The sequence below is a fragment of the Pristis pectinata genome, chromosome 6 (genome assembly GCF_009764475.1).
Source record: "Pristis pectinata isolate sPriPec2 chromosome 6, sPriPec2.1.pri, whole genome shotgun sequence".
Taxonomy (NCBI): Eukaryota; Metazoa; Chordata; class Chondrichthyes; order Rhinopristiformes; family Pristidae; genus Pristis; species Pristis pectinata.
Genome location: NC_067410.1, coordinates 5,457,565 through 5,471,570, shown reverse-complemented (window position 1 = coordinate 5,471,570; position 14,006 = coordinate 5,457,565). Strand labels below are relative to the sequence as shown.

The 14,006-nt window shown below is 49.7% G+C and overlaps 1 protein-coding gene across 1 annotated transcript in view; it reads right to left on the bottom strand.

Annotated features, from left to right (window-relative positions):
* LOC127572138 (plexin-A1-like) overlaps window positions 1-14,006 on the bottom strand; it is a 456,000-nt gene that overhangs the window by 151,374 nt on the left and 290,620 nt on the right. The window contains 1 exon segment of the mRNA XM_052019089.1: window positions 9,166-9,366. Coding sequence (XP_051875049.1) covers window positions 9,166-9,366 — 201 coding nt within the window.

Here is a 14,006-nt window from a genome sequence, read left to right as displayed (position 1 = left end):
AGACAGACACTTGAACAGGCGGGGAATGGAGAGATATGGATGGTGGGCAGACAGATGGAATTTAGTTTAATGTGGCATCAGGGTCGGCACAGACATTGTGGGCTGAAGGGCTGTTCCTGTGCTGTACCATTCTTTGAGAACTTTGCTGTTCACAGAACTCCAGAAGTGGTCTGACTAATGGCCGGTGCAGCAGAAGTAGTACCTCCCTGCTCTTGTATTCAATTCTTTACATAATAACAGGAAAAGGGTGGAGAAGGGCTCGAAGTTGTAAGGCTAACTTCGGGTAACCACTCCCCTATCCCCCTTTCTCCCCCTTATCCCACCAGCCCCATCACCCCATCTCTTTTCCCTCCCCTGCCCTCTCGATCTGCCCATCACCCCTTCCGGTTCCCCTTCCCGCCCCCCTCCCTTTATTCCATGGTCCACCGTCCTCTCCTATCAGATTCCATAAGACCCTAAGACAAAGGAGCAGAAGTCGGCCATTCGGCCCATCGAGTCTGCTCCGCCATTCTATCGTGAGCTGATCCATTCTCCCATTTAGCCCCACTCCCCCGCCTTCTCACCATAACCTTTGATGCCCTGACTACTCAGATACCTATCAATCTCTGCCTTAAATACGCCCAATGATTTTGCCTCCACAGCCGCCCGTGGCAACATCTTCTTCAGCCCGTTGCCTCTTCCACCTATCACCTCCCAGCTTCTTGCATCATTCCCACTCTCCCCCCTCCCTCACCTGCCAAGCACCCCCCTCCTCACCTGGATCCACCTATCACCCACCAGCTCTTGCTTCACCCCTTCCCCCCCCACCATTTTATACCAGCTATCTGCCCTCTTTCTTTCCAGTCCTGATGAAGGGTCTCAACCCAAAACGTTGACTGTCCATTTCCCTCCACAGATGCTGCCTGACCCGCTGAGGTCCTCCAGCATCTCGGGTCCTGTTCCAGACGTCCGGCATCTGCAGTCTCTCTTGTGTCTCCTAGGTTCCAAGTTGAGTTGACTGTGTGAAGCTGGCTGTTCCTGGCAATATCCATCCAAAAAATCTGCAGACCACCAGGTGACGCTCACGTTGTTGGTGGTGGGATTTGCCATGTACAAACATTGCAATAGAGACCACTCTGCCCCAGGTACCTGAGTCATTGTAAAGCGTCTTGGATGCCCTATGATTAGTGCAGTGTTAAAGCTGTGCTAATCTCCTACTCCAATGCACCACTGTCAGGGACAAAGGGATGTTTACCCTAAACATTCAGCGGAAAGACTGAACAACAAGTTAAAATTACCTGTGACAATTAATCAATATTTAATTATGTATTTACCATCTAATAAAAAAAACAGGAGATCTTGAGGGAGCTGCAATTAGGTAACTGAACACTGACAAAGGACAGTAATGTATTAATCCAGAGCTCTGGACCAAAGCAGCCTCACTGAGGTTTCTGGAGCTGCTCAAAGGATAAAGCACTCATCCATGCAGGACAGGGATGTTACAAGATCCCTCAGAAAAGACCTGTCGAGAATCATAAAGGCAATTTCTGACATCGGCACCGATCTCAGGCATTATCTAAACATGGGCTCTGTGCTCTCCGCAGGCTAAGCCTGAGATTACAGTTCACTGCTTACCAAATCAATTGCCCTGCCTTGCTGTTTACTGTATAACACATAATATGCTTGGATAGCCAAAAATGCCAATTCTTCTTAAGATAACCCTTTGTGTAATGATGGGAACTGTGATCCCAGTACTCTCACTGGCACCTTCGATTCATTGGCAAGTCCCTTGCATTCAGTTCTGGTCACCCCATCACAGGAAGGATGGGGAGGCCAGCGGCTCTACTTCATTAGGAGTTTGAGGAGATTCGGTATGTCACCAAAGACCCTCGCAAATTTCTACAGATGTAGAGTGGAGAGCATTCTGACTGGTTGCATCACTGCTTGGTATGGAGGCTCCAATGTGCAGGATCGAAAGAGGCTGCAGAGGGTTGTAGACTCAGCCAGCTCCATCATGGGCACAACCCTCCCCACCATTGAGGACATCTTCAAGAAATGGTGCCTCAAGAAGGCGGCATCCATCACTAAGGACCCTCACCATCTGGGACATGCCCTCTTCTCGTTACTACCACCGGGGAGGAGGTACAGGAACCTGAAGACCCACACTCAACGATTCAGAAACAGCTTCTTCCCCTCTGCCAGCAAATTTCTGAACAGTCCATGAACCCATGAACACTACCTCGTTATTCCTCTTTTGCACTATTTATTTATCTTTGTAACATAATAATTTTTACATCTTTATGTCTCGCACTGTACTGCTGCCACATAACAATACATTTCATGACATCTGTTAGTGATAATAAACCTGATTCTGATTCTGATAAAGTTCAACTTTTTGCATTCTAACTCCCAGGGAATCTCAACATCACTGCTTTGACTGAGCCAGCAGATCATCAGAGAGTTTTGGACTTCGAGATCTGCTTCAACCCTCCAATCCGAGGCCACAAGACTCGAGGGTTTTGATGAAGCTGATGGAATTGGCAACTTGAGGGTCAACTGAGATGGACTCTGACCTCTTGATCTACCTTGTTGTGACCTTGCACCTTATTGCACTGCACTTTCTCTGTAGCTGTGACACTTTACTCTGTACTGTTACTGTTTTTACCTGTACTACATCAATGTACTCTGTACTAACCCTGTGTAACTGCCCTGTGTAATGAATTGATCTGTACGATCGGTATGCTAGACAAGCTTTTCACTGTACCTCGGTACAAGTCACAATAATAAACCAATACCAATACCTTTGGCCAAGAAAGCACACCAGTGCCTCTACTTCCTCAGAGGACAAAGGAAATTTGGTGTGTCCCAGTTGACCCTCACTAACGTTTATGGATGCACTATAGAAAGCATCCTATGTGGATGCATCGCAGCTTGGTATGGCAACTGCTCTGCCCGTGACCGCATTCCAACATTCTCAAGATATTTATCTGTGCGCCCATCCGCCCTCCCCTTGGATCTCGATTGATGTGATGGCAAGTTCTTGAACACAATTGCAGAGAGCTATGAATGCAGCCCAGTCCATCACGAAAACCAGCCTCCCCTCTGTAGACTCCATCTACACTTCCCTCCGCCTCAGTAAAGCAGCCAACATAATCAAAGACCCCTCCCACCCCAGTCATTCTCTCTTCTCCCCTCTTCCACTGATCAGAAGATACAAACACACACCACCGGGCTCAAGGACAGCTTCTATTCCACTGTTATAAGACTCTTGAATGGACCCCTTGTATGATATAGATGGAGTCTTGACCTCACAATCTACCTCGTCATGGCTGTTGCACCTTATTGTCTACCTGCACTGCACTTTCTCTATACCTGTGACACTATATTCTGCATTCTGTTATTGCTTTTCCCTTTGTACTACCTCGATGTATTTATGTGTGGAATGATCTCTCTGGATGACACGCAAGCAAAGGCTTTTCACGGTGTCTTGGTACAAGTGACAATAACAAACCAGTATCCCATCTCCCAGCGCCGCCTCTGTAGCCCTGCAAGTCATGGCCCTTCACGTGAGCACTGCTTAAACATGCTGAGGGTCTCTGCCTCCACCACCCTCTCAGGAAGTGTGTCCCGGACCCCCGTCACTCTCTGAGAGAAAGAATCTTTCTTCATTTCCCCACTAAGCCTTCCATCAATCGCTTCCAATCAACGTCCGTAGATCCCTCAAGGTTACCGCGCAGGTCGATAGGGTTGTGAAGAAGGTGTACGGTGTGTTGGCCTTCATTAGTTGGGGTATTGAGTTCAAGAGCCACGTGGTGATGTTGCAACTCTCTAGAACTCTGGTCAGACCACACTTGGAGTATTGTGTTCAGTTCTGGTCACCTCATTATTGGAAGGATGGGGAAGCTTTAGAGAGGGTGCAGTGGAGATTTACCAGGATGTTGCCTGGATTGGAGATCATGTCTTATGAGGATAGGTTGAGTGAGCTAGGGCTCTTCTCTTTGGAGAGGAGGATGAGAGATGACTTGATAGAGGTGTACAAGATAATAAGAGGCATAGATCGAGTGGACGGTCAGAGACTTTTTCCCAGTGCGAAAATAGCTAACACGAGGGGACATAATTTTACGGTGATTGGAAGAAGGTATAAGGGGGATGTCAGAGGTAAGTTTTTTACATGGAGAGTGGTGGGTGCGTGGAACGCACTGCTGGCAGAGGTTGTGGGGGCAGATACATTGGGGACATTTAAGAGACACTTAGATAGACACATGAATGATAGAGAAATGGGGGGCTATGTGGGAGGGAAGGGTTAGATAGATCTTAAAGCAGGATAAAATGTTGGCACAACATCGTGGGCCGAAGGGCCTGTACTCTGCTGTGGTGTTCTATACAGCTCCTTCCTTTTTACTCTCTCCAGGTGCCTCATCATTTTATACACCTCAGTTAGGGCTCCCCTCGACCAGAGGAAACAGCCCCAGCCTCTCTGATCTCTTCTTACAGCTATCAGCTCTGCCTGGAGGCTTGTAGATCCCCTCTGCACCCCCTCCAGTGCAATCACCTTTCCAGTGGGAGGGGAGAGCAGAGTCTTCAGCTAACGTCAGGACAACAGTGTGGGAATCGAATCCTTGTCTTCTCTCCCTGGTTATTGTGTGCAGTTCTGGTCGCCCTGTTACAGGAAGGACATGGAGGCTTTGGAAAGGTTCACCATGGTGCTACCTGGATTAGAGGGTATGAGCTATAAGGAGAGGTTGGACAAACAGGGGTTGTTTTCTCTGGAGCGGTGGAGGCAGAGGGGAGACATGATGGAGGTTTATAAGATTATGAGAAGTGTAGATAGGGCAGGCAGTCAGAATCTTTCTCCCCACAGTAGAAATGTCAAATACTAGAGGACATGCATCTCAGGTGAGGGGGGGAAAGTTTAAGAGAGATGTGAGGGGCAAGTTTTTACACAGAGGGTTGTGGGTGCCTGGAACAGGCTGCCAGGGGAGGCGGTGGAAGCAAATACGACAGTGGTGTTTAAGAGGCTGTTAGACAGACACGTGAAGATACAGGGAGTGGAGGGATTTGGACCACGTGCAGGCAGAAGGGATTTAGGTTAATTCGGCATCGTGTTCGGCACAGACATTGTGGGCCGAAGGGCCTGTTTCTGTACCGTACTGTTCTCTGCACTGAGCAAAGAAGGAATAAAGATAATTGCACAGATTTCCTGCTGGTGTAAACCAGTGACATTTATGTCATTAAATTCTTCAGAACTATGCTGATGACTGTGTCCAAGTGGTCACCCAGTCATTTTATACACTGAAGAGTGTGAGAGGTAAGGGGAGCCAGCAGAACCCTGTGAGCTTATTTAACACAGAGACACACTGAGTGATTGTGGCACAGACAGGAAGCTCCTGTTGCAATTGCTTGGCTTAGTCCCAAGGCAGCTCAGAGATCGGATCGTCCCTGTGCCTCTGCTGCGGACTCAGCCAGTTGCACAGCAAAGCACTTCATCCACGGAAGACTGGTTTCCTGTTCCTGGACAATATCACACCTGAACAAGGGAGGGACTCCACTGGGGTGTGGATGGACAGAGGACATTGACACCAGAGCCATGAGGGCAGGTGACCCAAAGTTCACTGGGAGAGCTCCACCAACCCGTGGTCCTCTTACTGAGCAAACACCAAACCCTCCCCCCGCAAAACCCCATCCCCAATCTCTGATACGGGAGGGTCTTGCACACTTCCACCAAACTCTTGTAACTGGTTTCCCTCATTCGAGATTCTCCCAATAGTGAAATCGTCCACCCTGTCATTCTTCTGAACTCCAGGGAATGTAGGCCCGAGCTGCTTCACTTCTCTGCAGCCCACCAGAGTCCATGGGTTCAAGTCTAGGTTGTGACCCTGGAGCAGTCCTGAGTCCGCAGTAGCATAGGAAGGCTCCAAATCCCAGCCCTGTTTTTGCTCATTGGATGTGACCACGAGGGTCGGCACAGACTCAGTGGGCCGAAGGCCTGTCTCCATATTCTATGACTCTTGAGATCTAAGGCTATATGATATTGGGAGATCAAATGTAAAGGGAAAGTACACAGCTAATGGCCACTCACACGCACCCTTAACAGCATTGATTTACAGACAGATCTTGGGGTCCAAGTCCATAGCTTCCTGAAAGTGGCTACACAAGTTGACAGGGTAGTTAAGGCGGCTTATGGCATGCCTGCCTCTATTAGTCAATGCACTGAGTTCAAGAGCCAGGAAGTTACGCTGCAGCCTTATAAAACTCTGGTTCGGCCATATCTGGAGTATTGCATTCAATTCTGGTCTCCCCATTACAGGAATGATGTAGAGGCTTTGGAGAGGGTGTAGAAGAGGTTTACCAGGATGCTGACTAGATTAGAGGGCCAAGTTGGACAAACTGGGGTTGTTTTCCCTGGAGCAGCGGAGGCTGAGGGGAGACCTGATAGAATTTTTTAAAATCACGAGAGGCATAGATGAAGTAGACAGCCGGTATCTTTTTCCCTGGGTCAAAATGTCTAATTACGTAAGGTGAGAGGGGGGAAAGTTCGAAGGAGATGTGCGGGGCAGGGTTTTTACACAGAGAGTGGTGGGTGCCTGGAATAAGCTGCCAGGGGTGGGGGTGGAGGCAGATACAATAGAGGCATTTAAGAGGCTCTTAGATAGGCACATGGATACATAGGGAATGGAGGGATATGAATCCTGTGCAGACAGAAGAGATTAGTTGTCATTAGCTTAATTAGTTCCACACAACATTGTGGGCCAAAGGGCCTGTTCCTGTGCTGTACTGTTCTCTGTTCTATTGTGTCCCAGCCATAGTCAATCATCTTCCCAGTGCACCAGGAACAACCACTCTGCCTTGCTAAACCATGGCTGCATGCTCCTCACCTTCTATCTGAGACAGAAGGTGAAGAGCACACTTTCTCACCAACATCTCTGAAGGTTGGTACCTTCAGTGCCGCACTCCCTCGGGACTGCACTGGGGATACAAGAGAGGATCCTAGTTTTCCAGGACCCCCTGCCCACTCACACGGACCCGTGAGCAATGGGGCAGAGTGTCGGACCCGTTCACTTAGGACCTCTCGCTGGTCCGCCGCTGACCCCACTGATTGGGTCCACCCGACCCCTCCACCTCCCCGGTAGCCCACCCACACATCACGGGGTCTTCCAGGAGCTCTGCCTCACTCTCTGATCGCTGACTGACTCGCGTCACGTTTGACCTGTCAAGACCCCGCGGGTCAGCATCCACATCGGGAGGAGACAATGAACCTCCAGTCACTAATCCAGCAACAAATATGAATGTACTCACTTCTTACACTGAGCAGTTTGATAAGCTGCAGAAACAGATAACATGAGGAGATTCAGACGGTTTTGTGTTGCTCAATAAATGGCCTGCTGACAACAGGCTCCGTCGTTATTTGGGGAAGAGATATGCAGACACAAACTCTTTCTAAAGCGCCATTGAAGTAGCAGTACATTATTGTGTAAGGGGGGCGATCAGCCGCCTGTATTGTACAGAGATCAACTCAAAGAAACAATCCCTCACCGCCACCCCCACATAGTAAATGCCAACTAGTGTCGCATTGTGCTGAGGGCACTGCAGGAACCCAATCATTAACTCTGGATATCTTGATAAGACATAACCACATGAATTCCACAGCGAGCTCTTTGTTCCTGTCAACACTGCATCATTGTTGACTCCACTCCCTGCCAGTTCTTGCTCGGAAGAGCGATTGGCTTCTCTTTGTCAGACCAGCCGGAAGTGGCGAGGACGCTGGTGTTGCAACCGCTGGTGTTCGCTCTTTGTGACTGGTGCAGCGCAGCGACTGTGGTGCTGAGTCTGACTGGGTGGGAAGGTGAGGAGAAACAGCAAGACTGGGAGCGTCGGAGCGGGTTCGGAGCCCAGTATCCAGGAGGATGGTGTGTCCTGGACCAGTCTACTTCCACCAGCTTGTAACGAGACAACTTGGTGGTGACCCCTGGCACAGGACACGTCCAGTGATCAGTGCCACTGAGATCTAATTGTTTCCGGCCACCGTCCCTGAAACTCGACCTGCACCCCACGCACCTCATCTCCCCAAACTCTCTCCCTTTGGGAACCAAGGCTGTTAGTGCTCCTCGATGGAGGATGGTACCACATCCGGGGCTGTTCCAGCGTTGTCCTCCAGCACGCAGTGTGTGGACAGAAGGACGTTCTGCCCCTCAGTCCTAGCCCTCTGTTCAATCAGATCATGGCTGAGCTTCACCTCACTCCGGGAGACACAGTCTGTCAGATGAGGTGTTACTGTCTTGGAGAACAGAGTGTAGGGTGGGTAGGTGTGTGTGTGTGTGTGTGTGTGTGTGTGTGTGTGTGTGTGTGTGTGTGTGTGTCTGTGTGTGTGTCTGTGTGTGTGTATATCTGTGTGTATTGGTTGGTTTGTGTGCGCATAGGTGTGGCACGTGACACTCTGAGTGTATGTGTGTGCGTGTTTATGTACATGTGTGCTCATGTGATTGTGTGTGTGTGTGTGTGTGTGTGTGTGTGTATACATATGTGTGTGTGTGTGTGTGTGTGTGTGTGTGTGTGTGTGTTTTGGGGAGGGGATTCTCACCCGCACCCTGGCCGACCTTTACCCTTCAAGCAACACCTCCAAAGCCCGGTTATCTGTCCATCACCACACTGCAGCCTTGGGCTCTTGCTGTGCAGAAACTGAGTGCCACGTTTCCCCTTCATTCCAGTGGTGACAACAGTTGCGAGCTCCATGGGGCATCCTGGGCCAACGCAGATTGGCCATGCAGAGGGCTGAAAGGCCTCCTTCCCCCCCCGCTTTTCTTTCCCTCTCCAACTCTCTACCCCCTTTCTTTACCCCTTTCCTCTCTCCCCCCTTTCTCCTGCTTCTCTATGCCCCCTCCCCCTTCTGTCCCCCCCCTCACCTTCTCTCCCCTTCCTCTCTCTCCCCTTTCCCTTCCCACCTCTTTCCCTCCCTCCCCTCTCTCTCTCTCTTCCCCTTCCTCGCCCCTTCCCTCACTACCTCTCTGTTTAGGTCATGCAGCACAGGAAGAGGCCACGGGGACCCAGCATGCTCATCCCGACCATTTCTTTGCAACGGGCAGAAACGTAAACAGCCTCACAGCCAGACAGACGGGCTCTGACCGAGGTACAGACCGCCCACACACAGACAGAACCCGAGCTGGGCAGGGCTGCCCCCCGTTTCCCTACCGAGGTGTTCTGGCACTGCACCCTGGTGCTGTTGAACCGTAGAGCCGGCACACGGTGCACGGTCCCCTGAATGTTGAAGATGCACTCGTAGCTCCGTTGCCCTGACTGAGGCTGGGGCAGGTTCTTGGCAGCCAGCGTGATTGGCTTCACCACCCCCACCGGGATGAAGATCTCCGTGGAGGGCAGGATCTGCGGGCAGTCCTGTGAAGAGAAGAGAGATCCCCATCAATCAATGCACCTTTCTGAAGCCTCCCACCTCCTGTTAGTCACGTTCTGACATTTTGCCAATCAGTTGAAAAAATCAATGCAAATGCAAATGCAGAAACAGGTCAGGCAAATGCAATGTTAGCATTCATATCAAGAGGACTAGAACATAAAAGCAAGGATGTACTGCTGAGGCTTTATAAGGTGTTGGTCAGACCGCATTTGGGGTATTGTGAGCAATTTTGGGCCCACTATCTGAGGAAGGATGTGCTGGCCCTGGAGAGGGTCCAGAGGAGGTTCACAAGAATGATCCCAGGAATGAAAGGGTTAATGTATGAGGCCTGTACTCGATGGAATTGAGAAGGATGAGGGGAGGGAGGTCTCACTGAAACCTACCGGATATTGAAAGGCCTGGATAGAGTGGATGTGGAGAGGATGTTTCCATCAGTGGGAGAGTCCAGGATCCGAGGGCACAACCTCAGAATAAGGGGAAGTCCCTTCAGAACTAAGATGAGGAGGAATTTCTTCATCCGGAGGGTGGTGAATCTGTGGAATTAGTTACCACAAGAGGGCTGTGGAGGCCAAGTCACTGGGCAGAGATTGATAGGTTCTTGATTGGAAAGGGGGTTAAAGGTTACAGGGAGAAGGCAGGAGAATGGGGTTGCAAAAAAAAATCAGCAATGATTTAATGGAGGGGCAGACTCGATAGGCTGAATGGCCTAATTCTGATCCTATATATTGTGGTCTTATAACACAACCTCCCCTCTTTATCTGTCTAAATGCTTCTTAAATGTTACTGTCATGTATGCTTCCAACACCTCCCCTGACAGTGCAGTCCAGGCACCCACCACTCTCTGTGTAAAATACTTGCCTTGTAAATCTCCTTTGAACATCCCCCCTCTCACCTCAAGGCTCTGCCCTCCAGTATTTGGCATTTCTACACTGGGAAAAAGACTCTGTCTGATGCAGGGTTTAAACCCAAAACGTCGACAATTCCTTCCCCCCCCACAGATGCTGCTCAACCCACTGAATCTCTCCAGCAGATTGTTTGTTGCTCCAGATTCCAGCGTCTGCGGTCTCTTGTGTCTCCTCTGAATATCTACTCTATCTATTCCTCCCTCTCACAGAACATCAAACAGTACAGCACAGGAACAGGCCCTTCAGCCCACAATGTTGTGCCGAACTAAACTAATCCCTTCACTCTACACAATATCCAGATCCATCCTTTCCCTGCACATCCATGTGCCTATCTACGAGAGTCTTAAACCCCTCTATCGTATCTGCCTCCAGCTCCACCCCTGACAGCGCATTCCAGGTACCCACCACTCGGTGTAAAACACTTGCCCCACACATTTCCTGTGATATTACCCCCCTCTCACCTCAGATGCATGCCCCCTAGTATTAGGCATTTCAACCCTGGGGAAAAGATACTGACTGTCTATCTATCCCTCTCATAATTTTATCAACTTCTATCAGGTCTCCCCTCAGCCTCCACCGCTCCAGAGAGAACAACCCAAGTTTGTCCAACTAAAACTCTCTAATCCAGGCAACATCCTAGTGATTGATTAGAATTAAAATAGAAAATGCGTATTTAAGCAAGGATTTGTGAAGTGAAGATCAAACCCAGAGGCCATCAGTTCTGCACAGACGGTAACCAAAGATTGTGCGGCCAAGTCCTATGATGGAGTCTTTAGCACGACTCTGGAGCGTAGTGCTGAAGTGAGGCTACACTGCCAGAGGAGCCTTTCTTTGGGATGAGATGTTAATGCGAGTCCCCATCTGGTATGTGTACAAGATCCCACAACACAACTTTGAAAAGTAAGGGTTCGACCCCCATTACCTGGTTATTCTCCCCTCAAAACAGGATGATCAAAATCCCACCCTATCATGACCGACAGCCTTTTGACATCCACAACACAATTATGAGCAGCTTCACTTAGTCCAAATTTTGTGGGATCTTGCTGTGCACACATCAGCCGATGTGCCTCCTGCACTGGCCGTAAGGTACAACACTGGCTGGAAAGAGGTTCGACAAGGCCCAAGGAGCTGCTGGAATGCAAGCCTCTCTTCTCTCCGTTTACAATCACAGAAGGGGGCCATTTGGCCCATTGTTCTGACACCTGTGCTAGCCCTGCAATGGAGTCCACTCTTGGCTCAATTTTCCCGCCCTTCCCCCATAAACTCCAACGTTCTCAAAAGTTATATCTAACACCCCTCACTTCCACCCTCCCCTTGAATCTCAACTGATGTGATGGCAAATTCTTATAAACACAATTGCAGAGAGTTGTGGACACAGCCCAGTCCATCACACAAACCAGCCTCCTCTCCATTGACTCTGTCTACACTTCATGCTGCCTTGGGAAAGCCCCCAACATAATCAAGGACCCCTCTCACCCGGTCATTCTCTCTTCTCCCCTCTCCCGTCAGGCAGAAGATACAAAAGCCTGAAAGCACATACCACCAGGCTCAAGGACAGCTTCTATCCCGCAGTTATCAGACTCTTGAACGGACCTCTCATACACTAAAAGATGAACTCCTGAGCTCCCAATCTAGCTCGTTGTGGCCCTTGCACCTTATTTGTCTACCTGCATGGACATTCTCTGTAACTTTAACACCATATTTTGCATTCTGTTTTCTCTTTAGTACTACCTCAATGTACTTATGTACGGAATGATCTGTCTGGATGGCACGTAAACAAAAGCTTTTCACTGTATCTCGGTACACGTGACAATAATAAACCAAATACCAAGCCACTTTGCGAAGTGGCCCAGTCTTCCAGCCTTTACCCCAGTTGGAGGAGACAGGTTTGTGCTGCCCTCGGCCAAATGTGCAACTCCAAGTGACGCCGGGGCAGAAGTTTGAAAGTTTTTCCCTTGCTCGGGATAGATGGAGTTGAAGCATGTGAACAACACCAGGACAGCACTCAGAGAGTCAATGCTGCAGCCACTCCCATTGGAAAATCCATCCTCATCCAGAGGGGATGGTAGAAGTGTGGGAATGTTGTCCAATTCTATTATCTCTCCGGCTGGACTGGAACTTCATGGATCCATCCCAAAAATGCCACAAAACAGGAAGCACCTGCTCTCCTTCCCTCCACTCCCCTGAAAGGGACATCATCCAGCCCGCTGTTAGGCTTCCCAAGCCCCCTTGCTGGTGGGGGTGGGGGTGGGGGGTAGCAATATCACAAGGACGTAACCGGGACTGGAGGGCTTGAGTGATAAGGAAAGACTGGATAGGCTGCTATTTTCCCCCAGGAGTCTAGGAGGCTGAGGGGTGACCTTAAAGAAGTTCATAAAATCTTGAGAGGTGTGGATAAGGTGGGTGGTCACAGTCTTTTCCCCCGGGGTAGGGGAGTCTGAAACTAGAAGGCATAGGTCTGAGGTGAGAGGGAAAAGATTTATAGGGGACCTGAGGGGCAACTTTTTCATACAGAGGGTGGTGAGTGTATGGAATGGACTATCAGAGGGAGCTGTAGAGACAGGTACAATTACAAAGTTTAAAAAACATTTGGACAGGTACGGCAGATAGAATTTAAGTTAGACTAGTGCGAAGTGATGCATTTTGGGAAGTTAAACCAGGGATGACATACACAGTGAATGGCAGGGCCCCGGGGAGTGTTGTTGAACGGAGAGACGCAAGATTACAAGCGGCAACACAGGCGGACAGGTGGTGAGGAACGCGTATGGCACGCTTGCCTTCATTGGCCGAGGCATCGAGTACAAGAGCCGTGTCTCCGTCAAGAGTTGGGACGTCATGTTACAGTTGTACAGCACGTTGGTTAGGCCGCACTTGGAGTACTGTGTGCAGATCTGGTCACCACACTACAGGAAAGATGTGACTGAGCCAGAGAGGGTGCAGAGGGGATTCACAAGGATGTTGCCTGGATTGGAGGGAGAGATTGGATAGGCTGGGACTGTTTTCCCTGGAGCAAAGGAGGCTGAGAGGTGACATGAAAGAGGTATATAAAATTATTAGACTAGGTATAGATAGGACAGATAGCCAGAAACGGTTTCCCATGGTAGGGGTGTCTAAAACTGGAGGAAATAAGTTTAAGGTGAGAGGCAGGAGGTTTAAAGGGGTCTGAGGGGTAAATCTTTCACGCAAAGACTAGTTGGTGTCTGGAATGAGCTGCCAAAGGAGGTGCTGGAGGCAGGAACAGCAACATTTAAGAGGCATCCAGACAGGTACTTGAATGAGCAGAGCACAGAGGGATATGGAATTGATGCAGGCAAGTGGGATCGGTATAGATAGGAATGACGGGCTGAAGGGTCTGTTTCTATGCTGTACAACTTGCTGACCCTGTGAAGTAGGTGGTGAATTCCCTCATTAACATCTGCCTTGCTGAGAGGTGGCTCTGAGGTGGGGGATCGGGCTTGTCCGAGGACCTAACCACAATGCAACCTCTATGCTCTCCACCCATCAGGGCTGGGCACTGTGCAACACCCCTCAAACATCTCACTGGCGCAGTGTTTCAGCAGGGAATGCTACTGACGCTGACATATTCTCACTCAATACGGCGAATGAAGATGAAGTCCCAATTGAACGACTGTAGATTTCATGCGCACGGGTATATTTTTGGAAATAAGAATTATCCGTGGTTCATCGCACCGTTGTGACGGCTGTTTTCACATTCTTGT